Below are 26,002 nucleotides of genomic sequence, written 5' to 3'. Positions count from 1 at the left end.
AGCATATTCACTTTGGCACTGGTTAGCAGTGGTGAGGTGTGCAAAGTACAAAAAAAACAGCAAAAACAGAGTCAGAAAAGTGGAGGGAGGCAGGCAAAACGTTGGGGGATGACCACCCTGAGGCTGTCAGGTTAACACCCACCCTAACATTGAATGCTACAAATTGCCACATGGCACATGAAAGGAACAACTAATGGCACATGTGACCCTTTATCTCCAAGATAACAGGGCATGAGTCCACTCAGCCAAGAGTATATGGGGGGTGGTCAAGGCTACCTTACAGGGAAAGTTAATGAGAGATGCTCCCTTGATCAATAAAAAGCAGGTGGAACAATTGACTTCCCTGGAACAAAAGATTTGGATACACACTCAAAAATACCTTAAACAGCCTACAGCTGCACCCCATAGGCTCTTAGAAAAGGCTGAAATGGGTCTAAACAACCTATACACAAGGCTGAATACATGCTCTATAAATTCAAGGCTCATCACTATGAGCATGGGGAAAAGGCAGGAAGGCTCCTGGTTGTTCAGGTTCGAGAACAGGAATCGCTGATGGCTATCCCTGCAATTGAGGACGAAGCGGGTCAAATGATCAGGGACATGCAAGTATTGCAAACTCCTTTGCCAGATACTGTGTACAGCTTTACAGCTATGAATCGGACGCTGATGAGGCTTAGGTAGAGTCTTTCCTGGCCCTTTTGCAATTGCCCTGCCTTAGTGGCCATCTCTCAACTCCGTTATAATAAAGTGTCAAGGGAGGGAGGATTCCTGAGAGAGTTTTACAGACAGTTTACCAGGTTTACCAAGAGTCAGGCCATTTAGCTCTCCTCCGTCTCCAATAAGGCTATGATTACCATCCTCCTGAAATCAGGAAGAGACCCCTTGCTTTGTAGTAGTTAATAACAATGAATTTCACTTCTGAAAGTGGACATAAATATCCTCGCGAGTATTCTAGCTACCTGCTTCAAACAGATCATACTTAGTCTAATTGATCACTCGCAGGTGTGATTTATTCTGTGCAGAACTTCTCACAACCAACTTTGTACACTGTGTCACTATCTCTGAGTGATGAAGGACTTTGCTGAGACCTTTTGTCCCTATCACTTGATGCTGAGAAAGCATTTGACTGTATTGAATTGTGGTATATGATTCATAGTCTTAGGAAAATAGGCTTAAGGGATGGTTTATCTCCAAAATACAATGGTTCTATCATACTGCCACTACACAAGTCAACTTTGGAGACTGCAGCTCGGAACCCTTCTTGATAGACTGAGGCACCCGCCAGGGCTGCTCACTGCTGCCATCCCCCCCAATCTATGAAGCTTCTTGTGGCAGCCATTTCACAACCTCTCTAGATAGTAGGTGTGGCTCACTAAAATATTTCTCTATGCAGATTACTTGCTGCTGATACTCACAGATCTCAGTACATCTCTGTGGGCACTCATGTCCTTTTTAACAACTTTTCCAGTATCTCAGGTTACAAAATCAATTGGGACAAAAGTGAAGTGCTGCCCGTGTTGTGAGTTACCACCAAAGCAGCAATTAGGGAATACCCATTCCCATGAAGAAGTGAACACCTCAAATACTTTGAGATACTGATCAATGTGGGCTGGAGAGAATGGTGTCTGACATCCTGGAATCCCTGGGACAATGCAGCTATATTATTACGTGGGGCCCCACTACATAGGGAAATATGGATAACCAGTGGGAGGTTTACAGTCAGTCACCTTATCTCGGCAACAGACCTGAAAACATTTACCACATTTACCACAATCAGGGACAAATTTAGCTGTCTGTGAAACAAGAGGGGCACTCCTCACAACTGAAACACTGTCTGTACTGTACCCTAGGGAATAAACTGTGGAATATGCAAGACTCTCCAATTGTACAATACCTACATCTCTGGGGGACGGACAGAGGTGTTAGGTCTATCTCTTACCACCTGCTGGTGCATCACATATACTCTAAACCTCCTTCGTCCAAGTTACGGGCCAAAAAGCAGCAAAGGGTAAGGAAGAACTAAAAGGAACATCAATGGGCATCAATCAACATTGCAGGACTTGCTGCTAGGAGGAACTTCGGTCTTTTCAAAATGCTTCAAGACTGGTATTGCACCCTGCACCAGCTAGCTGGTGCCAGACTCCACCAGCATTTGTACCGTTGGAGATGCTCTAGGATAGGTTGTGACATAGTCCATGTTCTGTGTGATTGCCCTGAGATACAACTTTTCTGATCCAACAAAACCTGACCACACTGCTGGCATTTCTGTCCTCCCTGAATATGCAGTTAATCCCATTACATGTTACTGACAACCTATCCAACATCTCTGGACATTCACTTAGACTTCGGCCAAAATATACATACTCTGGCATTAGCGATCTCCTCACCAACCTTCTCAATTAGAATGACTTGTTCAAATGCATACGGTGGCCACAAAGAAGCAAATCATTCACAAACGTACAGATACCATGGATGTGCTACAGGCAATATAGACCCCTTTCTTTGACCCACGTGCTCCCACCCATTAAGACAGCCCTTGCCCCCCATCACCACAGGGATCTCCCGAACAGCAAGAGACCTTGATGCACTGGTGTAAATGCCCATTGACTCCTGTGCACATTTATGCCTCTCATTACAACCACAAGCACAGCAGTGCTTATCATTTCTAGTGTTAATAATACTGTCCTGCCTCTGCCCACTCTGGCTTCTCCTTGCTCACAGTTGAGATCAGACTGAGCAACCATGTTTACCTTGGTCCCTTCACTGTCCCCTCCAGTGCCCAAAATACTTACTCACTCGTGAAGGTCACCCCCCTACATGATACCCATCCCTATGTATCCCACCCGTCTGTAGCTGACCAACGGGTGCCTCTGTCCCCTTTTCCCACCCTGTTGAGGGTTGAAACTGATTTCGATGAGCTCCCTTTCTTCACTTTGCATTTGTTTGTTAGCTTAGTGGCTCTGCGGTGTCTTTATCTTTTTATTGATGCATTTATCAGATTTTTTTTTATGCCTATGCCCTCCTTGGATGTACAAATAGCTCTGCACCCACCTCAGCCATGTCTACAATTATCTTTAACCCCTTCGCTGCCAGGCCTTTCCCCCTCCTGTGCCAGGCCTTTTTTTTCCTATTTGGAATAGTTCTCGCTTATGCACTCATAACTTTTTGTCCACATAAGCTACCCACGCCAAATTTGCGTCCTTTTTTTACAACATCCTAGGGATTCTAGAGGTACCCAGACTTTGTGGGTTCCCCTGAAGGAGGCCAAGAAATTAGCCAAAATACAGTGAAAATTTCTTTTTCATTTTTTTTTAATGGGAAAAAAGGGCTGCAGAAGAAGGCTTGTGTTTTGTTTTCCTGAAAATAGCATCAACATTGTTGTTGCGGTGCTAAAATCACCAGCTTCCCAGCTTTCAGGAACAGGCAGACTTGAATCAGAAAACCCAATTTTTCAACACAATTTTGGCATTTTACTGGGACATACCCCATTTTTATGATTTTTTGTGCTTTCAGCCTCCTTCCAGTCAGTGACAGAAATGGGTGTGAAACAAACGCTGGATCCCAGAAACCTAAACATTTCTGAAAAGTAGACAAAATTCTAAATTCAGCAATGGGTAATTTGTGTAGATCCTACAAGGGTTTCCTGCAGAAAATAACAACAGAAATAAAAAATTATTGAAATTGAGGTAAAAAAAACAGCCATTTTTCTCTACGTTTTACTCTGTAACTTTTTCCTGCAATGTCAGATTCTTGAAAGCAATATATTGTTACGTCCGCTGGACTCTTCTGGTTGTGGGGATTTATAGGGCTTGTAGGTTCATCAAGAACCCTAGGTACCCAGAGCCAATAAATGAGCTGCACCTTGCAGTGGGTTTTCATTCTATACCGGGTATACAGCAATTCATTTGCTGAAATATAAAGAGTCAAAAATAGGTATCAAGAAAACCTTTGTGTTTCCAAAATGGGCACGAGATAAGGTGTTGAGGAGCAGTGGTTATTTGCACATCTCCGAATTCTGGGGTGCCCATACTAGCATGTGAATTACATGGCATTTCTCAAATAGATGTCTTTTTTACACACTGTCATATTTGGAAGGACAAAATGTAGAGAAAGACAAGGGGCAATGACACTTGTTTTGCTATTCTATGTTCCCCCAAGTCTCACGATAAAAATGGTATCTCACTTGTGTGGGTAGGCCTAGTTCCCGCGACAGAAAATGGCCCAAACCACAATGTGGACACATCACATTTTTCCACAGAAAACAGAGGTGTTTTTTGCAAAGTGCCTACCTGTGGATTTTGTCCTCTAGCTCAGCCGGCACCTGGGGAAACCTTCCAAACCTGTGCATTTTTGAAAACTAAAGACCTAGGGGAATCCAGGACGGGGTGACTTGTGGGGCTCTCACCAGGTTCTGTTACCCAGAATCCTTTGCAAACCTCAAAATTTGGCTAAAAAAACACTTTTTCCTCACATTTCGGTGACAGAGAGTTCTGGAATTTGAGAAGAGACACAAATTTCCTTCCACCCAGCGTTACCCCAAGTCTCCCGATAAAAATGGTACCTCACTTGTGAGGGTAGGCATAGTGCCCGCAACAGGAAATGCTCCAAAACACAACATGGACACATCACATTTTCTCAAAGAAAACAGAAGTGTTTTTTGCAAAATGCCTACCTGTGGATTTTGGCTTCTAGCTCAGCCGGCACCTAGGGAAACCTACCAAACCTGTGCATTTTTTAAAACTAGAGACCTGTAGGAACCTAAGACGAGGTGACTTATGGGGCTCTCACCAGGTTCTGTTACCCAGAATCCTTTGCAAACCTCAAAATGTGGGTAAAAAAACACTTTTTCCTCACATTTCGGTGACAGAGAGTTCTGGAATCTGAGAGGAGCCACAAATTTCCTTCCACCCAGCGTTCCCCCAAGTCTCCCGATAAAAATGGTACCTCATTTGTGTGGGTAGGCATAGTGCCCGCAACAGGAAATGCTCCAAAACACAACGTGAACAAATCACCTTTTTCTACAGAAAGCAGAGGTGTTTTTTGCAAAGTGCCTACCTGTGGATTTTGTCCTCTAGCTCAGCGGGCACCTAGGGAAACCTAACAAACCTGTGCATTTTTTAAAACTAGAGACCTAGGGGAATCCAAGACGGGGTGACTTGTAGTGCTCTCACCAGGTTCCGTTACCCAAAATCCTTTGCAAACATCAAAATTTGGCTAAAAAAACACTTTTTCCTCACATTTCGGTGACAGAGAGTTCTGGAATCTGAGAGAGCCACAAATGTCCTTCCACCCAGCGTTCCCCCAAGTCTCCCGATAAAAATGGTACCTCACTTGTGTGGGTAGGCATAGTGCCCGCGACAGGAAATGCTCCAAAACACAACATGGACACATCACATTTTCTCAAAGAAAACAGAAGTGTTTTTTGCAAAATGCCTACCTGTGGATTTTGGCCTCCAGCTCAGCCGGCACCTAGGGATGCCTACCAAACCTGTGTATTTTTGAAAACTAGAGACCTAGGGGAATCCAAGACGGGGTGACTTGTGGGGCTCTCACCAGGTTCTGTTACCCAGAATCCTTTGCAAACCTCAAAATTTGGCTAAAAAAACACTTTTTCTTCACATTTCGGTGACAGAGAGTTCTGGAATCTGAGAGGAGACACACATTTCCTTCCACCCAGCGTTCCCCCAAGTCTCCCGATAAAAATTGTACCTCACTTGTGTGGGTAGGCATAGTTCCCACGACAGGAAATGCTCCAAAACACAACGTGGACACATCACATTTTTCTACAGAAAACAGAGGTGTTTTTTGCAAAGTGCCTACCTGTGGATTTTGGCCTCTAGCTCAGCCGGCACCTAGGGAAACCTACCAAACCTGTGCATTTTTGAAAACTAGAGACCTAGGGGAACCTAAGACGAGGTGACTTGTGTGGCTCTCACCAGGTTCTGTTACCCAGAATCCTTTGCAAACCTCAAAATGTGGGTTAAAAAACACTTTTTCCTCACATTTCGGTGACAGACAGTTCTGGAATCTGAGAGGAGCCACAAATTTCCTTCCACCCAGCGTTCCCCCAGGTCCCCCAATAAAAATGGTACCTCACTTGTGTGGGTAGGCATAGTGCCCTCAACAGGAAATGCTCCAAAACACAACGTGGACACATCACATTTTTCTACAGAAAACAGAGGTGTTTTTTCCAAAGTGCCTACCTGTGGATTTTGGCCTCTAGCTCAGCCTGCACCTAGGGAAACCTACCAAACCTGTGCATTGTTGAAAACTAGAGACCTAGGGGAATCTAAGACGGGGTGACTTGTGTGGTTCCCACCAGGTTCTGTTACCCAGAATCCTTTGCAAACCTCAAAAGGTGGCTAAAAAAACTATTTTTCCTCACATTTCGGTGACAGAGAGTTCTAGAATCTGAGAGGAGCCACAAATTTCCTTCCACCCAGAGTTCCCCCAAGTCTCCCGATAAAAATGGTACCTCACTTGTGTGGGTAGGCATAGTGCCTGCGACAGGAAATGCTCCAAAACACAACGTGGACACATCACATTTTTCTACAGAAAACAGAGGTGTTTTTTGCAAGGTGCTTACCTGTGGATTTTGGCCTCTAGCTCAGCCGGCACCTAGGGAAACCTACCAAACCTGTGCATTTTTTAAAACTAGAGACCTACGGGAACCTAAGACGAGGTGACTTGTGGGGCTCTCACCAGGTTCTGTTACCCAGAATCCTTTGCAAATCTCAAAATGTGGGTAAAAAAACACTTTTTCCTCATATTTTGGTTACAGAACGTTCTGGAATCTGAGAGGAGCCACAAATTTCCTTCCACTCAGCGTTCCACCAAGTCTCTGATAAAAATGGTACCTCACTTGTGTGGGTAGGCATAGTGCCCGCGACAGGAAATGTTCCAAAACACAACGTGGACACATTATATTTTTCTACAGAAAACAGAGGTGTTTTTTGCAAAGTGCCGAGCTGTGGATTTTGGCCTCTAGCTCAGCCGGCACCTAGGGAAGCCTACCAAACCTGTGCATTTTTGAAAAGTAGAGACCTAGGGGAACCCAAGACAGGGTGACTTGTGGGGCTCTCACCAGGTTCTGTTACCCAGAATCCTTTGCAAACCTCGAAATGTGGCTTAAAAAACACTTTTTCCTCACATATCGGTGACAGCATGTTCTGGAATCTGAGAGGAGCCACAAATTTCCTTCCACCCAGCATTCTCCTGATAAAAATGATACCTCATTTGTGTGGGTGGGCCAGGTGCCTGCAACAGAATAAGGCCAAAAACTTGTAGAGATACAGGGATAGCACAGCGAGTTGATAGGGACATATTCTTCTTTTATACATCTTTAGGCTGACTCTGCTTTGGGGACCCACACAAGTGAGGTGTCATTTTACTTGGGAGACTGAGGGGAACGCTGGGGAGTCGGAATTTTGTGCTGGAGCGGTCATCCTACTAAGAAAAGTCAGGAAAATATGTTTTTTTAAGCAAATTTTGAGGTTTGCAGAGGAGTCTGGGTAAGAAAATGTTGGGAGATCGACGCAAGCCACACCTCCCTGGACTCCTTGGGGTGTCTAGTTTTAAAAAATGTCTGGGTTTGGCAGGTTTCCCTAGAGGAAGGCCGCACCCATGACCAAAAACATAGGTGCCCCTTCCCCCCCAAACACAGGTAGTTTTGCAATATATCATTTTGATGTGTCCAGGTACGTCTGTGATGTGCCAAACACTAAAATTGTGAAAAGAAACGAACTTAGGTTATGTGAAAAAGACCCCTCACCCACCAACCAAGTTGGTGGCATTCTTCATCATCAGGGTCCCACCTGAGACACCTAGTGTGTCACAAGTGTGCTGTGACGCCTGATTACAGTAGAGCAGGTTTTGTCATTTGTACCACACATACTGGTTGGATTTGGCACGAGGGTGAGTGATGGTTCAGTAGATCAAATTTTATTAACAAGAGATTTCACAAAAGTGAAATGCACTGTTAATAACTGAAAGACCAAAAACTGAACCAATGACTCACAGCTCGTGAGCTGTAAAGCCGCGTCAAGGCACCAACTGTTTTACAGTCCATTCACACACCTTTCATACATGACATGCACAAGACCATTCACGCCGCCAGCCATGGGCCCAGCACATTACAACACTCGCATCAACAGGCAGCGCCACTCAAGGGCCCATCACTTACATACGCCCACATACCTGATACAGCAGTCACACTAGCTGATGGAAGTGTGTGGACTGATGTTTGGCTGGCACCGCCAGCCAAGCGCCACCCCACGCACACCACCAGCCAAGCACCACCCCACACACACCACCAGCCAAGCGCCACCCCATGCACACCGCCAGCCAAGCACCACACCACGAACACCGCCAGCCAAGCGCCACCCCTAGCACACTGCCAGCCAAGCACGACCCCACGCACACTGCCAGCCAAGTGCCACCCCACGCACACTGTCGGCCAAGCGCCACCCCAAGCACACCGCCAGCCAAGCGCCACCCCAAGCACACTGCCAGCCAAGTGCCACCCCACACACACCGCCAGCCGAGCGCCACCCCACACACACCGCCAGCCAAGCACCAACCCACGCACACCGCCAGCCAAGCGCCACCCCACGCACACCGCCAGCCAAGTGCCACCCCACACACACCACCAGCCAAGCGCCACCCCACGCACACCGCCAGCCAAGCGCCACCCCACGTACACTGCCAGCCAAGCGCCAACCCACGCACACTGCCAGCCAAGCGCCACTCCAAGCACACCGCCAGCCAAGTGCCACCCCACACACACCGCCAGCCAAGCGCCACCCCACGCACACCGCCAGCCAAGCGCCACCCCACGCACACCGCCAGCCAAGTGCCACCGCACGCACACTGCCAGCCAAGCACCACTCCAAGCACACTGCCAACCAAGCGCCAACCCACGCACACTGCCAGCCAAGCACCACCCCAAGCACACCGCCAGCCAAGTGCCACCCCACACACCCCGCCAGCCAAGTGCCACCCCACGCACACCACCAGCCAATCGCCACCCCACGCACACCGCCATTACTTTTTTTCCGTTTAGAAACAACAAAGAAACCACTAACTAATTATTAAATAAGTACAAAACTACAAACACAAAAGCTCTAACTAAATACATGACAGTAATGCCAACCACGAAACTGAACATACAAAAATATAAAATAGGCAGTTTACGCTCAAGGTATTTCCTCAAACTTTTTCTTGGTGTGGTAATTTCTGAAACAGCCGGGCACACACAGCCCAGGCTTTGAAGGGCAATCGGGGCAGTACATCCGGCTCTCCCTCCGGATACCTCTTCGGGCACATACTCTACATTTCTTAGTGGGTAAGTCTTTCTTGGGAGTGGGAGGAATGTGATCTGGAAAGTGGCAATCTTTCAATCTAGCCACTTCCTCCACCACTGCTACTCTAGGAACTCTTGCCTGTTCCACCACAATAAGGCTCTCTATCACCGACTCCTGAGAGAAAAAGAAACAAGAAGATGACAGTGTGGGGGAGAAAGAGGAGCAATGGAGAAAGAGAAACGAGAGGGAGAGAAAGAGAAAGAATTATAGGGCAGAAAGAGAAACAATGCTGCGAGAGACAGGAGCTGGAGAAATAAGTGAGTACCTGAAAGAGAAACAAAGAGATAAAGCAGGAACCAGAGTTCAAGAGAAATAGAAACAGCAGAGTAATGATTTGGAGTTGGAAAGTACGAATAGAGGCACAAAGTCAAAACCTCCATTTTTAAGAACAAAGACTTTGTAATCTTAGTGTAGTTTGCAAAGATAAAATAATAATACATGAAGGAAAAAAAAAAAATTGTCGGGTAGAGAAGAACATAGTATATTTATTTTTAACAGAAAGAGAAACAAAGAGAGAAAAGGCAGGAACCAGAATTCAAGAGAAATAGAAACAGCACAGTAATGGTTTGGAGCTGGAAATTGCGAATAGAGGCATGAGGTCAAAACCTCATTTTTTAAGAACAAAGACCTTATGATCTCAGTGTAGTATGCAGGGATAGAATAATAATACATGAAGGAAAAATATTACTTTGTCAGGTGGAGAAGAATATGGTATATTTATTTTTAACAGAAAATATTCTAAGGGATGGATGACCTTTCAAAGGAGATGAAATTATTGGATATGTTATGTTAGAAAGAGCATGGAAACGAGCATTTTGTCTGATGGCTACCTTCCAATTTGTTTGTTGCTCTGAATACTGCAGAAAATTAATTTAATCATCCGTCTATTTTGATGCATAAATAAATAGAACATGTGACGTAAGGCAGGCTCAAAGAGCGAATCAGTGACAGCAGTGCTTTAAATGGGCCGGTACTCTCCGGTACTGAGTACCGGCACTTTTTTATTTTGCGATGGAGAGTACCGGCACATCTCAAGAAAAAAGTAATACTTTTAATCGGAGAGTACCGGCACTTCTCAGAAACAAGCAGGTACTCTGGAACAGAGTACCTGCACTTCTATTTTTCCATTTAAAGCACTGAGTGACAGTGTGACGGAAGGACACGAAGCTGATGATACAGTAGACGTGTCTGTCATCATTTGGCTTGTCAAATGAAACAGTGTGTCAGTAGCTTTCTTGCGCATATGCTGCCAAAGATTAAGATCTAAGTGGCACTTTACATCTCTCACAGGCCCTAAAACGTACGGGGCCAAATGCTTAAGCATCTGGATTCACAAACAGAGGGAGGCTGGGCACTATATATATTGAAACTACAACAAATTTAGCAGCTGCCAAGACATGGCTGGAATGTACAGTCACATCCAGGAAAGTATTCAAATGGTCTTGCCTTTAGAAAGAGCCATCACATGTTTTGGAAACGTCGGGAGCTTTTTTAATCTGAAATGTTTTCCAGGTAATAAGGCCTTGCTTCTTTACCTTACATACTGAACGGTTACATGTTGGTTATCATTTATGTCAGTCATGCAGCTGTGGAAAGGGAAGTCGTGTTTGCCAAGGTCAAGTTATCCCACTCAAGATTTTATTAATTGGGTCTTTGAACCTTTAGAGGCAGGAAAGTTGCAACTGTTTCATTAGCACAGGGACTCCAATTTCAGACATAAATGCATCCATACACCATCGGGTACACTTTAAAACACTTTACATAGTCTCAGAAATCAGACGTCTAGAAGGAGGCTGTCTTCAGTGAGAAACAAAAACGTGCAATCATGTTTGAAAACTATTCAGTTTTGCATCTATTCGAAAACATGATTTAAGTCATTAAGAGGCCGCATTGAAAGCATAGCCTCCAAGTGACCCAATGGGGACAGGATATGGCATAACGGCTACAGCTGTTGAATTGGAAGTTGGGGAACCTGGTTCACCTCTGGGCATCGACTCAACATCTTGTGAACCTTGGGCAAATCACTTAATGTCTCAGTGCCTACCAAAAATGAATTTGTCCTTGTGTAATATAACCGGTGCTGGTGTAAAGCACTTCAATACCTTTGGGTTGCATTTCCGCTATATAAAACTGTAAAAGAATAAACAAATGTTATGGGTCTCACTGGCAGCCAGCCCTGGCTTTCAGGTAACAACACAGCTCTGAAGTTGCCCACTTCCAAGTCTGAGTATCTCACCAGGCCCAATTTTTCATTGCATACTGGGATCTGTAATCCTTTTTTAAAAACATAAAGCCAGGACTACAAGCCCCAGAATCATAAATAATGCCCTGCGGTTGATGAGGTGCTTAGACATGGAACTGGGAAATGTGAGAGCCCTGTTATAGATTCCAGATGATGTGAGGTGACTTGGAAGTTATTTAAGGAATTAGCAGAATTAATTCTATGCCTTTTTTGTCCATGATCACGTTATGGTGACAGTTTGTTTAAAAATAGGCAGCTCCATGAACAAAGCACTGCTTGCCTATGTCATTGATAATCTTTTCATTTAGGTGCAATAATAATGAAAACATGCATCTATCACCAAAGATCTTGCTGACAGTAACTACCACAAAGAACAAAGAGTGTTTTATCGACTGCTCAACCACAAACCCCACGGAATTGGATAGCTTTATTGTTTGAAACGACACACTCACCAACAATCAGAAATGTAATCATGGAGGTCTGTCAGGAGCATCAGGGAAATGTCTTGGTTTCTATTAAAAAGCATTAGTTGGACAGATATTTATCGACTTTATGCAACAAAAGCACACATTATTGGAGGACAAGGGAAGGGGGAAGCAGACAGCCATGTAAGTGAAAGCAGTGTTACCATCCGATGGGCCTTGGATTTGTTTTATTTGCTGTTTTATTATACCGCTGACATGAAACATCGAGAAGTGAAAGAAAGATCCATTGAATGCGAGATGAAATAGAGAAGTAAAGGCAGAGAACGGCATGAGGTCTGAGAATGTAAGGCTACATGGGAATGAACGAGGGAGGGAAGAGAGTCAGCATACAATAAAATATTCCAAGTCCCTGTGGTAGATAAGGAGGAGGGGGTGGATGCGAGAGAGAAAACAGCCCAAAGTGGGGGAAAGGCGGAGCGTGCTTTTTTATGTTTGCCCACTATGGTTTGTATGGGGGTAAGGAGTTTGGCAAAGCCCCCAAAACTGTGCGAATACTGCAAAATTCCTCAAAACCTAACCTGCTTAATACATTTGTGGAAAATGAGTAAATTATCGTTGTAAGCGAAATTTCCCAATCGCGCACGTTACTCACTTTTCTCAAGAATGTTTTTCCCTTTACTGGTTCCATAGTTAAAGGTGCCTGTCCGCAGAAAGGCATTTCTTCAATATGCTGTCGTCTCTAATTAAAGTAGCGGCTCTTTGCATGACCCCTTCATGAAGCGTGTGCCTTGAGGGTAGGTTGAGCGCACGCGGTTCCTCCCCCACCTGCACTCACCCAGTGAGATGAAATAAACATAAAATGTAGCACACTACGCCCCTTCTCAACGGACGGGGTTCACGTAGTGAGGGAATTTAAACAAAAGTAAATGTTGAATGCACGAAAACACGTATTGAGAAGAGAAGAGAAGAGTTTTATGAGGCCTGCGTGGATACCTTGACGATCGAGATAAACCCTCACAGTTATCATGAGCAGCTGCGTGAAGCGGGCGCCGTGCTAAGCATCTCCAAAAAGCTTAAATAAATACAAGCATTTTCAATGCAACGGTTCTCGCATCAGCTCGAGTGAGAGCTATTAGCGTTGTAAAGAAAAAAAACACAGCATGTCCGTGGCTTAGAATACAGTGATGACTTAGCATATTCCTAGATATTCAATTTTTTCACTTCTGCTGCAGCTTTAGAGCAGAATAGCTAAATCATCATTACTTGATGAAAAGTATATTCTATATTATGCAAGAAAGATTTCTACTTGTAACCCATCAAATGACTTTAATGATTGAAGTACATTGCTATTAGTCATGCGCTCTTAAATGTTTTGGAAATTCACCACTACAAACGTTTAACAAGTTTCTCATTAAATTCCGACTGTTCAACCAAATTTTATTTCTGATATCAGGTGTTGAATATTCACAAGTTAAAGAAATACTTTGCAGTTTTGAATGACCCTTTCTACCTGATAAGAATTACTTCTCAATTATTTGTCTCTTTAGCTCCTGGTGATACTGAAAGGGTGGGCTTACGCCTGGTTAATGGAGGACAGAGGTGTGCCGGCCGCATTGAGGTTTATTATGAGGGCACCTGGGGGACTGTGTGTGATGATTTCTGGAGTACAGCGAATTCACAAGTTGTTTGCAGACAACTGGGCTGTGGAAGTGTCCTGGCTTCGCCTGGAGCGGCCTTTTTTGGTCAGGGAACTGGAAGCATTCTTCTAGATGATGTACTCTGCAAAGGACAAGAAGCTCACCTGTGGGACTGTCCCAACAAAGGATGGAACATACATAACTGTCTCCATAGCAATGATGCAGGGGTTATCTGTTCAGGTATTTTACACTTGATTTTGTTAGGTATAGCATTCCTAATTATGTCCTTCATTTGTCGTTTTTCTCAACGGCTAATCTGTTCTGACTGATTAGAACTGGCAACTGTTGTTACCTGATATTCTGATTTTCTAGTTGTGAACATTGACGATCACCCCTATGTGCCATACAAGTTCCTCCATCTCTCTTTGAATTTAATTTAAATGAAAACTTTTTTAAATAGTCAGGATTAAAATGAATTCAGTTCTTTGAAAACCACAGAAGATATCGAGACTTCTTTTGAATTTATCTGCTATTGCCACTGCTCTAGCTGCTGCTTTATGTGTCTTTCTTCTGTTTCTAAACCATGCCTTCGTGGGTATATGACAGTCTGACAGATTATCCAGGTTGTTCACACCTCTTGGCTGTGACCTCCAAAGTTTAGTACAGACTTTTGCAGATAGATTCTTGCAGGCCATTCTAATTTTATATTACAGCTGTTTTCTTAGCCGCTACTTTAGATTAAACCAGGAGGTCTTGGTCATTCTTTTATTGATTCTCAATGTCAATTCCATCACTAGTTCTGTGTTTTTTCCTGAAGTTGCCCTAGCAAACATATTGAAACATTTAAAATACATGTATTCGATTAATACATAATGAGCTTAAAAATATAAAATATGATAGTATAAAAGTATAATATCTCCTAACTATAATACATGCAATCCCATTTACTAATTGTCAGAGCTCTTCATTTTCAGGTACCATGAAAAGAGAAGTAATCTGGCCATAAAAAAACACAATAGGACTATCGGTATCTGAATTAAATATCCTCCAAGCAAATATGTCATGCTAAATAAATGACATATAGTAACTATCCATTTTCTTCATCCTCTATTTCCTGCTCCAAAAGGCACATAGGGTACATGTCAAGATGAGAGTAGAGGTACCTGGTGACTACTGGCAACTAAAGCTGCTCACAGGTAGTTTTCCATATCTAAATATTAAAAATGGTTATGTAGAAACAGAGAGGGTGATATTAAAAAAACCCTCAAATTTTAGCCCTGTAACACCTCTCTCTCTTGATTCTACATACCATCTCTCCATCACATGTAACCAGAATCTCGATTTAATATGTCTCCCTGACAACCTCATTAGGTTTCCACATCTCATTTAGCCCTAGGTTACACAACCTAGATTTCACATTTTCAGCCGTGGGATAATGAACAGGTTGCCAAGGTTACTCTTTCTGGAGGTCCCTTCTATATGGGTCCAGCACTACAGTGGACCAAAATCAACAACAGTATAAAAGCAGTCTAAGCTTTATTAAATTGGCTAGCTATTTCTTGTCCATATTTAGGTGCAAAGAAAGTAAGGGAACATTCTGACACATTTAAACAAATTCACTGATAATTTAGTTTTCAGCCCTAGATAGACCACTTAGACCGTTAAAATCCCACATTTCTGCACCATAGAGGGCCACTCCTAGAGTTGGTGAAACAGATCTGTAGGAAGTAGATTTGAAAATGTTTATTACAGCTGATGCATTGTGAAAGAGAGTTATTTGCTTCTTAATGATTTTCAGAGTCCATGACATGGTGTCTGCCATTTTATACCCACATTCTAAAAACCCTTGATGCTTCCAATCCTGAAATTTTCTAGCGTCAATACACACATAAGGGCTTCGTGAGGATTAAAAGACATATATTTGATTTTGATGTATTTATTTCCAGCACATCATCAACACGGAAACCAGTGAATTGGTCTAGAAGGGACTGAAGCCCCATAGGAGTTCTAGATATCAGTAAAGTGTGAACGGTGTAAGGTACTGCGGTTAGCTTAACATCAGCTAATTTTGGTGAGTTGTTTGTACAAGGATCTAAATAAAAAAAAACGGGACAGGAACCAATACACAACCCTGTCAAACTCCTTTATCTTTTGGAATATAGTAATTTAGGGCCAGATGTAGGTAGGTTTCATTTTGCGAGTTGCAAATTGCGAGTACTAGCGACTCGCAATTTGCAACTCGCAAAATGAAATGCAGAAAGGTGTCTCAGACACCGTCTGCGACTCGCTATGGGGTCGCAAAGACCCACCTCATGAATATTAATGAGGTGGGTCGCAGTTTGCTACCCCATAGTGAGTCTAGGCACTCACAGGGATGGTGGCCTGCTGGAGACAGCAGACCACCATGTCTGTGACTGCTTTTAAATAAAGCAGTTTTTTTTCTTTTCTTTTTGCAGCCCGTTTTCCTTAAAGGAAAACGAGCTGAAAAAAGAAAAAATACCAAAACCATTTAGTTTCGTTTTTTTCAGAGTAGGCAGTGGTCCATAGGACCACTGCCCGCTCTGAAAAATACTTTTTTGTGGCATTCACAAAGGTGAAGGGGTCCCATGGGGACCCCTTCCCTTTTGCGAATGAGTTACCATCCACTTCAAGTGGATGGTAACTGCGAGTTGGTTTGCGACCGCTTTCGCGGTCACAAAGCAACTCAACATCGCGATGCGGTCGCAAATAGGAAGGTAACACCCCTTCCTATTTGCGAGTCGGAATCACATTTTGCGAGTCGGTACCGACTCGCAAAATGTGACTCTGCATCGCATAAGGCCTTTTGCGCCTCGCAAACTGCGTTTTTCGCCGTTTGCGAGGCGCAAAAGCCTTCCTACATCTGGCCCAAAATTCCCTGTTCCTCCATGTAACTTGGGTATATTTGCTAGTATGCAGACAGAAAGTATGGACAGAATGGTTTCAGGAATGCTCCTGCACTTAAGTACTGACCATAGTTTAGATCTGGGGATTTAATCAAATGATGTCCTTAGGTTGACAAGGGTGACATACAGATGTCCCTGCTGTAAAACAGCTGTATTCCAGTGCATGTGCAGCAATTAGAGCACCTGATCAGTGGTGAACACATTTTCTTTTTAAACCCAGTCTGAAGATGGGACAAAACTTCACTCTCCATCATCCAATCTTTGGACCTGATTAAAGTTCCGTAGTATATAATTGAAGTTGTAACATGGTGGGCTGGATATCCATCATGTTTATGATGGAGTAAACCATCCACCAAGATCATAACGAGGCCCTTGGTTTGGTCATTCTCAAGGAGATTACCAACCTCAAAAAGGACACGAAAGCCGTTAAAGAAGAAAAGGGGGCATTCTGTGCTAACATTGATGGTCTTGCCCACCAGCTGGCCTCAACTGAGAGCACACTAGACAGCCTGAAGGCACTTATCCCAGAGTTATGTTATCTGAAACAAAAGGTGGCGGCCCTGGAAGACTGTTTGAGGTGATAGTACGTCAACTTCAATGGCACTGCAGAAAAAAATGGAGACCTTGGACGTTAAGGACTTCCTGCTTCATCTAATCCCACAACTTACTGGCATTTTCTTCTATACAGAGAGAAATACAGAGAGCACAAAGAATTAGGTCCTGGTCCTTGGTTCCTAGTGAAGTCACTAGGAATAGGCCCATCGTCGCCTGCTTCCTCTGCTATGTCCAAGATGACAGACTCTTATGGAGGAACGCCATCATGGACCCTATGACCTAGATGGGCACTGTTGGAAATTACCCTTTTTGCGGGTTAACCCCCACTTTTTGCTATCTTCCTCCTATTGTTTCTGATCTGTTTTTGCTAGTTATTGGACTCTGGGCACCTTACCACTGCTCACAGTGCTAAAGTACAAGTTCTCTCTATCTAAATTGGGTTGGTAATATGTTTATCCATGATTGGCTTATTTGATTTACTAGTAAGTACTTAGTAAAATGCACTAGAGGTGCTCAGGGCCTGTAAATCAAATGCTACTAGTGAGCCTGCAGCACTGCAGCACTGATTGTGCCTCCCATGTGAGTAGCCCTGTAGACATGTCTCAGACCTGCCACTACAGTGTCTGTTTGAGCAGTGTAAATTGCTAGTTTGACTTAGCAAGTGCACCCACTTGCCAGGCCCAAACCGTCCCTTTTGTTACATGTAAGGCACCCCTAAGGTAGGCCCAAGGTAGCCCCATGGTCAGGGTGCAGTGTATCAAAGGTAGGACATGTACTGGTGTGTTTTCCGTGTCCTGAAATAATGCCAAATTTGTTTTTCACTATTGCAAGGCCAATCTCTCCCGTAGGTTAACGTGGGGACTGCCTTGAAATACCTCTTAAGTGTAATTTCCCATTGGGAACAGATTTAGATATGGAGTCTGGGGTCTCTGACCTCACAATTTTAAAATGTATCTTTTAGTGAAGGTGTTTTTTAAATTGCTTGTTTGAAAATGGCCCTTTAGAAAGTGGGCATTTTCTTGCTTAACCATTCTGTGCCTCTGCCTGGATCTGGGATTTACGTCTGGGTCAGGGTGACAGTTGGTCTGGTTGTGAATTCACTATGGACAGTCACACAAAGGGAGCTGAGGTGTGCCCTGCATATCCTGATGGACCTTCCTGAGTTAGAGTGGTGGGAGGAGCTGACACTTGCACCTGAATAGGGCTGTGTCTGTCCTTACACAATGCTTTCTCAATCCCCTATAGTGTATCTGGGACAAGGGGCAGGAAAGGCAGGGTATTGTGCACTACACAATCTTTCCTTTGAAGTTTGCCTACTTCAAAGGCAGATATGACTTCTGGAACACTTATTGACCAAGAAGGGACTCTGCCACAGAGAAAAGCTGAAGAGATGTGAGGAGGAGTGCTGGCCCTTTTTGCTGTGTGTGCTTTGCTGGATTGGCCTGCTTTTGCTTTGGAGAGGACCAAGACTGGACTTTGCTGTGTAACCTGCTTGTGAAGTTTCTCCAAGGGCTTGGACTGATCTTGCCTCCTCTTAAGAAGTCTCAGGAACAACAAAGACTTCACCTGCCAGCCCCTCGATTCTCTTGCTGAGGACCCTGACTTTCCAAGAGGTGGCTTCTCCTGTTCCTGGACCCTTGTGAGTGAAATCTGGCATAAAACCAGAAGAAGCAAGCACATCGATGCAGGATGATTCCAGAACCAGCGCCGCTGTCTTCACTTGAGGCTGTGGTCCCCGGTGAAGTGAGACCACTATGACTGACACCGCAGGCCCGACGCCACGCCTCTGAAGTCATGCAACGCCCTGAATCCCAAGTGCTGTGTCACCGATATTTGTGACACCTGACTCCGATACAGCGCCTGTGGCTCTTCGTCGTGTCTTGAACGGCTGGACTCATTAACTCCCCCAGATTGTAAGGGATGGATGCCTCGCCACTGATGCCGCCTCACCTCTGCTGGCTCCGTAAGGAACCAATGCCTCACCTACTGCATAGCAGTACAGAACAGACACCACACCAGTTCCAGCGACACCTGGCCTCCCCGACTCTGTGCCACGTCTTTAAATCTGCCTCGTTGACTGTACCTGGGATCCCTGTGACTCTGTGACCGGCGCCAAACTCCCTCACGAGTGGCGTCAGACTGTTTGGAAAGACTCAGTCACGATGCTGTGATAGCACCAGTTTGAACTAGTGTCTTTCTAAGTGCTGTATTGGGATTTGGGGGCATATTTAAGAGTCCCTAGCACCAACTTTTAGTGACGCTCCGGTGGCGCTATGCCCTGCGCCATATTTACAAAGTGGCGTTAAGCCACTTTTTGTGGTTTAAAGCCACTTTGTAAATACAGCCCCTTCACATGCAGCCCTTTGCGTGGAAGGAGCGTGCAATGGGTGTGCCACTGCAACACCCATTGCATTTTGATACTGCCTCAGATTTACAAGAAGGCGCAACAGGGAGGAAGCATTCGGCAGCACGCATAAAAGGAGCAAAATTCCAGCCATGATTGTTTATGTGCGGGAAGGTGTCCCTTCCTGCACATAAACAATCATTTCAAAATGGAGCTTTGACATTCTGCAGCACACACAGAAGTGCCAAATCGCCATTAGGGATTGTTTATGCGCAGGAAGGGGCACCTTCCCACACATAAACCATCAAACCCCTCAACGCAGACATCCTTGCACGATGGTACAAGGATGCCTGATTAGGCGCAGGCAGCTTAATTTAGTGCCAGCGCAGGGGACAACACAGGGGTGCGCTGTGAATACGGCGCATCCCTGCATTGTGATAATGACAGAGTGGGGTGCTGACAATTTTGGCACAGCACAGTGCTCTGTCATTTTCTTTTTAAAATGGTCCTTAATCTTGAAAAAAGTCATATCTTTGCTTGTGTATGTTGGATTTTTGTTGTTTTGGTCTTGCTTTGCTCAGATAAATATTAGCTATTTTCCAAACTGGTGTGGTGTCCTTTTGTAGTGTTTTCACTGTGTTACTGTGTGTGGGTACAAATACTTAATGCATTGCCTATGAGATAAGCCTGACTGTTTGTGCCAAGCTACCATGGGTGTCATCAGGGGTTATACGAGGAGTGTGACTCCCTTATCCTGACCAGAGTGATGGTCCCTATTTGGACAAGGTGTAAACCGACTGCCAACTACAGACCCCATTTCAAACAGGCACAAGATCCATGTTGCCCTGGGACTTTTCATCCAGCACCAATGAAAAAAGGAATGTTTTCCTGGCTCTCAGAGTGCAGCTTAAAAAAATGTGACATCAAATATGGCCTCCTCGAACCCGCCACAATGTGAGTAATGATCGATTGACAATCCAGAGACTACACAGATCCGGCATCTCTAGTGCACTTCTTAGCCAGCTTCACCAACACAGCTATCAACACGGTACCTCCACCCTTTCAACAGCAACCCAAACCTTGAGACACTATGGTAAATCCAATGAGTGCTCCTTCACAAGGGAATCTGACAGATACAAGCAATCAAAGCAGTCAAAACAGTGAAAGAGCTCATTCAGATCTTCCCACAAACTAAAACTTACTTCCCTTTAAAGCCTGTATCCACTATTGAGACAACCTCTCCAACCTCATTACCCTTTGATACCTTAACTGTTCAGTCTTGAATACTTCTACCATCGGAAGTGCCTGGACATATGAGTACTGACACCCATAAGCTTGCTATTGTTTTACTGTTTGCTGACATTATCCTCTTATCTTTTCTTTTATATTTTATAATACTTGAACATTATGCCTCTCTTTACTAGACTTGCCACCCTGTCCGCTGCTGGGACCTGTACAAACTGTCCCAGCTGCCTTCGTTGATGGTTCATTTCTCCTCTCACCCAGTTTGGCTGTCTCAGCATTATACACCTGACACCCATGCCAATACTGTGGCACCAGCAAGGGCCTTCCATGACCATTCCCCATCATGTAGCCAACCTATAGACGCTCTAGCGATTCATCCTACGGGGCTTCATCTGTTCCACAATGCCCTCCCTTTGATCCCTACCTGCCACCCGACAGCTATTAATGGACATACTTGGTTGCAATATCTACTGTGATATCCCTCTCCCTATTTTATTTTATTTTTTATCTCCACAGGACTTATCACACCCATACTGGTCAAGTTGTACCTTGCATGTCTCTCATGGCATACAGCCCAGCGCCCTCCCCCAGGTACTATGCTGAGCATCCCCAACTCCCCTCTCCCTTTTACTCCAGACCTCACATTGCCTTTTCTTGACACCACTATCCTTGTTAAGGGCAGTATTTCATGCCAACTACTGCAGTGGCCACCGTACCCACTGTGTGGCATAGAGGTGAAATGAGAAGATGGCACCATCATAGACAGTCTACTAGATATCTAGATCCCAGAGCTATGTGCACCACCACCTACAGTGCACTTCTTTGCACCCACATGCCACACCTCTATTGGGTAGATGCTTGCATTGTACCCTCCATCCACCCATTCCATTTACCCACCACTACTAATGTCTTGCCTCCCTGAACCCACCCCTCTCATTCTCCTCCAACCACCCCCTTTCACCCCACTTCCCCTCATGCCTCATACCACCCTCCTTGACCTACTTTGGTTGCTTCTGGGGTATGCATCTGTTGTAGTGTGACTTTTAAGATAAATATTAACATGAAAAGCTTGCAATATAATGTGTAATGAAGCTGCATAGAAGATATTTTAACCTAGAAAAATAATGTACGCGTTTGAAATGTGCCCACGGGGTGTGGCCATCAATGTATACGATGATTAATGAAACTGGTTAATGGTGAATTAATAATGTACTAATGTATGACTTTGTATTAGCATTAAGAATTACGTATTAGGTTTTGCTAAATTAATCACAAGGCCTTAGTTAGCAAAGGTCTGGGCCTAGCCGCCTGGTCTCATATTAACTGTGTTTTTCTAACGTGCAATGTGCTGTTTTACTGAAGGACACAAAGCTGTACTTTTCCAGAAGCTAGAGATGTGTGTGTGGCCATAGTAAATTCTTTCTCATGGGACCCGACTTGCTCACGGAGACATTCTTGCCAAACGCAACAGTGAAATTCGCAACAGGTGCAAGGTCGCCTGGACTAGGAGAAGACAATGGAACTACTGACTGGAGTGTAAAGTGTAACTTTTCTTACCTGGCATTCCACCCGATGAAGACGTTAATCACAGGAGCCAATCGACGGCGTGAGAACTGTGTTAGGTGAAAATTCTAGTAAGGTGCGTGAAGGATTATTAGACAGAGATAATGATGCACCAAATATTGCCCAATGGGAAATTAGAGACTTGTTAGACAGTTTTGATATAACGGCATGACCCAAAGAGAAATCAACCATTCTTCGCCATTCTTCATCATCCCTTGCCATTCTAAGAGACTCTGGTGGACATTACAACCCTGGCGGTCGGTGTTAAAGCGGCGGTAAGACCGCCAACAGGCCGGCGGTAAAAAAATTGCAATTACGACCAAGGCGGAAACCACCAACAAAGACAACCACTTTAACACTCCGACCGCCACGGCGGTACAAACAAACAGCACGGCGGTCACCGCCAACAGACAGGCGGGAGACAATGTACCGCCCACACTATTATGACAGGCCAATCTGCCACCTTTTCCGGGGAGGATTCACCGCGGATAAAAACATGGCGGAAACAGGAATCCCAAATGGAAAACGCTCACCTCTACACACCCCACGAGGACGCTATGGACCCGGAACTCCAAATTCTACCTGCAATAGTCTTCCTGCTCCTCTACCAGGAGCACCAACGCCGGCGGCGAAGACCACGGTGAGTACTGCACCTACGACACAGGGGAGGGGGGAGGCAAAAAACAGGGACACACACACGCAACACCCCCACCCTCACCCACTACAACACACACACTAATGCATATCAATACATCACAGTTACAACCCCAAACCCCCCAGAAGAATGCAAAGACAAAAGAAAATGAGTGTAACCATTGTAATATATTAAAATCAAGTAGGCAGAAATATATATACACCATGTACAAAATATATACCAAGCATAGTAGTCCAGGTAGTGCACTAAGAAAGTCCGTGGAACACTGGGACCACACGGTATGGGAGAGGCCCACACAAGATCCCCGACCATGACGGAGAGAACACTGCAGGGGCATCAGAGAGCCACTAAACAGGCACCTCAGGGGGAGAGAAAGGGGGGGCACCTCAGCCGCTTGAGTGCACAACGCCAAATCCACGAGGGGGCCACATGCCCACTGTTCAAGCCTGGGGAGTGCAAAGCCACAGTCTCTCAAGTATATACAGTGGGTGGGTTGCCCACTGTTCAATCCTGGGGAGTGCAAAGCCACAGTCTCTCAAGTCTCTACAGTGGGTGGGTTGCCCACTGTTCCATCCTGGGGAGTGCAAAGCCACAATCTCACAAGTCTCTACAGTGGGTGGGTTGCCCACTGCCATATCCTGGGGAGTGCAAAGCCACAGTCTCACAAGTCTCAACAGTGGGTGGGTTGCCCACTGCCATATCCTGGGGAGTGCAAAGCCACAGTCTCACAAGTCTCTACAGTGGGTGGGTTGCCCACTGTTCCATCCTGGGGAGTGCAAAGCCACAGTCTCACAAGTGGAAGACAGTCTCCACTGGTTTTGGAGGGGGCATGGTGCCCAGAGTGCTTCATCCTGCTAAGGACAGAGGTAGTGGATGACAGTCTCCACTGGTTCTGGAGGGGGCATGGTGCCCAGAGTGCTTCATCCTGCTAAGGACAGAGGTAGTGGATGACAGTCTCCACTGGTTCTGGAGGGGGCATGGTGCCCAGAGTGCATCATTCACCCCGTGATGGACTCAGTTGCGTCAGTGCCCCTGCCGCTCATGGGCTAGCGGTGCTTGAGATGGCGGTGCCATGTTCAGCGGTGCTTGAGATGGCGGTTCCCTGTTCAGCGGTGCTTGAGATGGCGGTGCCCTGTGCAGCGGTGCTTGAGACGGCGGTGCCCTGTTCAGCGGTGCTTGAAACTGCGGTGCCCTATTCAGCGGTGCTTGAAATGGCGGTGCCCTGTTTAGCGGTGCTTGAGATGGCGGTGCCCTGTGCAGGGTCTCAGCTGCTGGCAGTCCTTCATAGCCCAGCGGGGCTTTTGCTGGCGGTCCTTCATGGCCCAGCGGGGCTTTTGCTGGCGGTCCTTCATGGCCCAGCAGGGCTTTTGCTGGCAGTCCTTCATGGCCCAGCGGGGCTGGCGCTGGCGGTGGCCTCCTGGCCAGGTGGGCTGGTGCTGGCGATGGCCTCCTGGGGATCGGGGATGATGTTGGCGGTGGCCTCCTGGGCAGCTGGGCTGATGCTGGCGGTGGGCAGCTGGGCTGACGCTGGCGGTGGCCTTCTGGGCAGCTGGGCTGATGCTGGCGGTGGGCTCCTGGGCATCGGGGATGTTGACGGTCTTCTCTTCCGTGCTGCTCTTCCCAGACTTGCCAGGTTTCTTGTGGCCCTTCCCCACCTTGGAAGGTGTCACAGCTGACTCCACACTCCCAACGGGACCCCTGGGAGCAGCTTTGGTGGCTGGAGTCTTCCCCTCTCCCGCCGGGCACTGGCCAACTTCTGATGCTTCACATGTGGGGGACTGTCTGTGCTGTTGCTCCGTGCCATACTGGCTGCCCTGGTGGCCGGTGCACTCCAGATTCCGGTGACTACAGGCACCACTGGTCCTGGAGATGTTGTGGCTGAGGTGCTAGTTCGGGACCTATGAGACGGAGGGGAGGTGTGGGAAAGAGGTCAAAGTTGGACAGGAAAAGTTTTTTGGACACACTGGGACGGGTAGCTGGAGGGGGTTTGGGAGTGGAGGAAGAGGTGGTGGTTGTAGGAGGTGCACGTTTGGTGACTTTGGGTAAAGGTTCATGCACTGGAGGCTGTCGTGAGGTGGAGGACTGTTGGGTGGGTGTGTGCCTGCGTTTGTGTATCTTGGGAGGGGGCATCACAGACACACTGGGAGAGGACACAGGGGACGTGTGAATGGTAGTGAGGGTGGTGACTGCACATGAGCGGGGTGTGGGTGTGCTGGAGAGGGGACGTAGTGGCTGTAGAGGTAGTGCATGCAGGTGTGAGTGCAGACGAGACTGGGAGGGAGGAGGGAGACGAGGAGGAGGGGGACACAGTGGAGGCAGTGGATGTTGGTGTGTCTGCATGTGTGTGATGCTTACGTGAGTGCCTGTGGGATGTGTGGTGCTTATGTTTGCCTGAGCTTCCCTTGGGTGTTGAGGTGTGTGCATGTTGGTCTGTAGGTGTGCTTGGGATAGGCTGAGGTACAGGGGATTGGGTCGGATTGGAGGAAGTTGGAGGGGGAGGCTAGAGACAGGGCCAATGGCTGCCATCAGTGCTGAGGCCAGAGTCTGAAAAGCTCGCTGAAGGGCCGCCTGACCAGAATGAATGCCCTCCAGGAATGCATTCGTCTGTTGCAACTGCCTCTCTACACCCTGGATGGCATTCAAAATGGTAGACTGCCCAACAGTGAGGGACCTGAGGAGGTCAATGGCCTCCTCACTGAGGGCAGCAGGGGTGACTGGGGCAGGGCCTCAGGTGCCTGGGGTGAGGGTGATGCCCACCCTCCTGGGTGAGCGGGCACGGGGAACACAGGCTCAGGGTCTGCTGGGAGGGCGGTGCTGGTAAGGGGGGTGGCGGCTGTACCTGTAGATGCGGGGGCACAGATGTTGCCGCCACCACAAGGGAGCTCCCATCAGAGGACGAGTCTGTGTCGCTGGTGTCAGCTCCTGTCAATGCCGTGGAGCTCCCCTCGCCCTCCGTCCCACTGGTGAATTCAGACTCCATAGTGTCGCCCTCCAGGGCCATGTGGGATGCAGCTCCCTCGTGCTCCGGTGCCACTGCTCCTTTGCCTGAT

The 26,002-nt window shown here is 46.3% G+C and overlaps 1 protein-coding gene across 1 annotated transcript in view; it reads left to right on the top strand.

The window, feature by feature from the left end:
• Window positions 1-26,002, top strand: part of LOC138301681 (deleted in malignant brain tumors 1 protein-like) — a 219,536-nt gene that overhangs the window by 129,114 nt on the left and 64,420 nt on the right. Inside the window, 1 exon segment of the mRNA XM_069242195.1 lies at window positions 13,596-13,906. Within this exon segment, the coding sequence (XP_069098296.1) occupies window positions 13,596-13,906 (311 nt within the window).

Source organism: Pleurodeles waltl, chromosome 6 (genome assembly GCF_031143425.1).
Source record: "Pleurodeles waltl isolate 20211129_DDA chromosome 6, aPleWal1.hap1.20221129, whole genome shotgun sequence".
NCBI classification, from domain to species: Eukaryota; Metazoa; Chordata; class Amphibia; order Caudata; family Salamandridae; genus Pleurodeles; species Pleurodeles waltl.
Note: the sequence above shows the minus strand (reverse complement) of the source record. Positions and strands in the feature narration are given on the sequence as shown.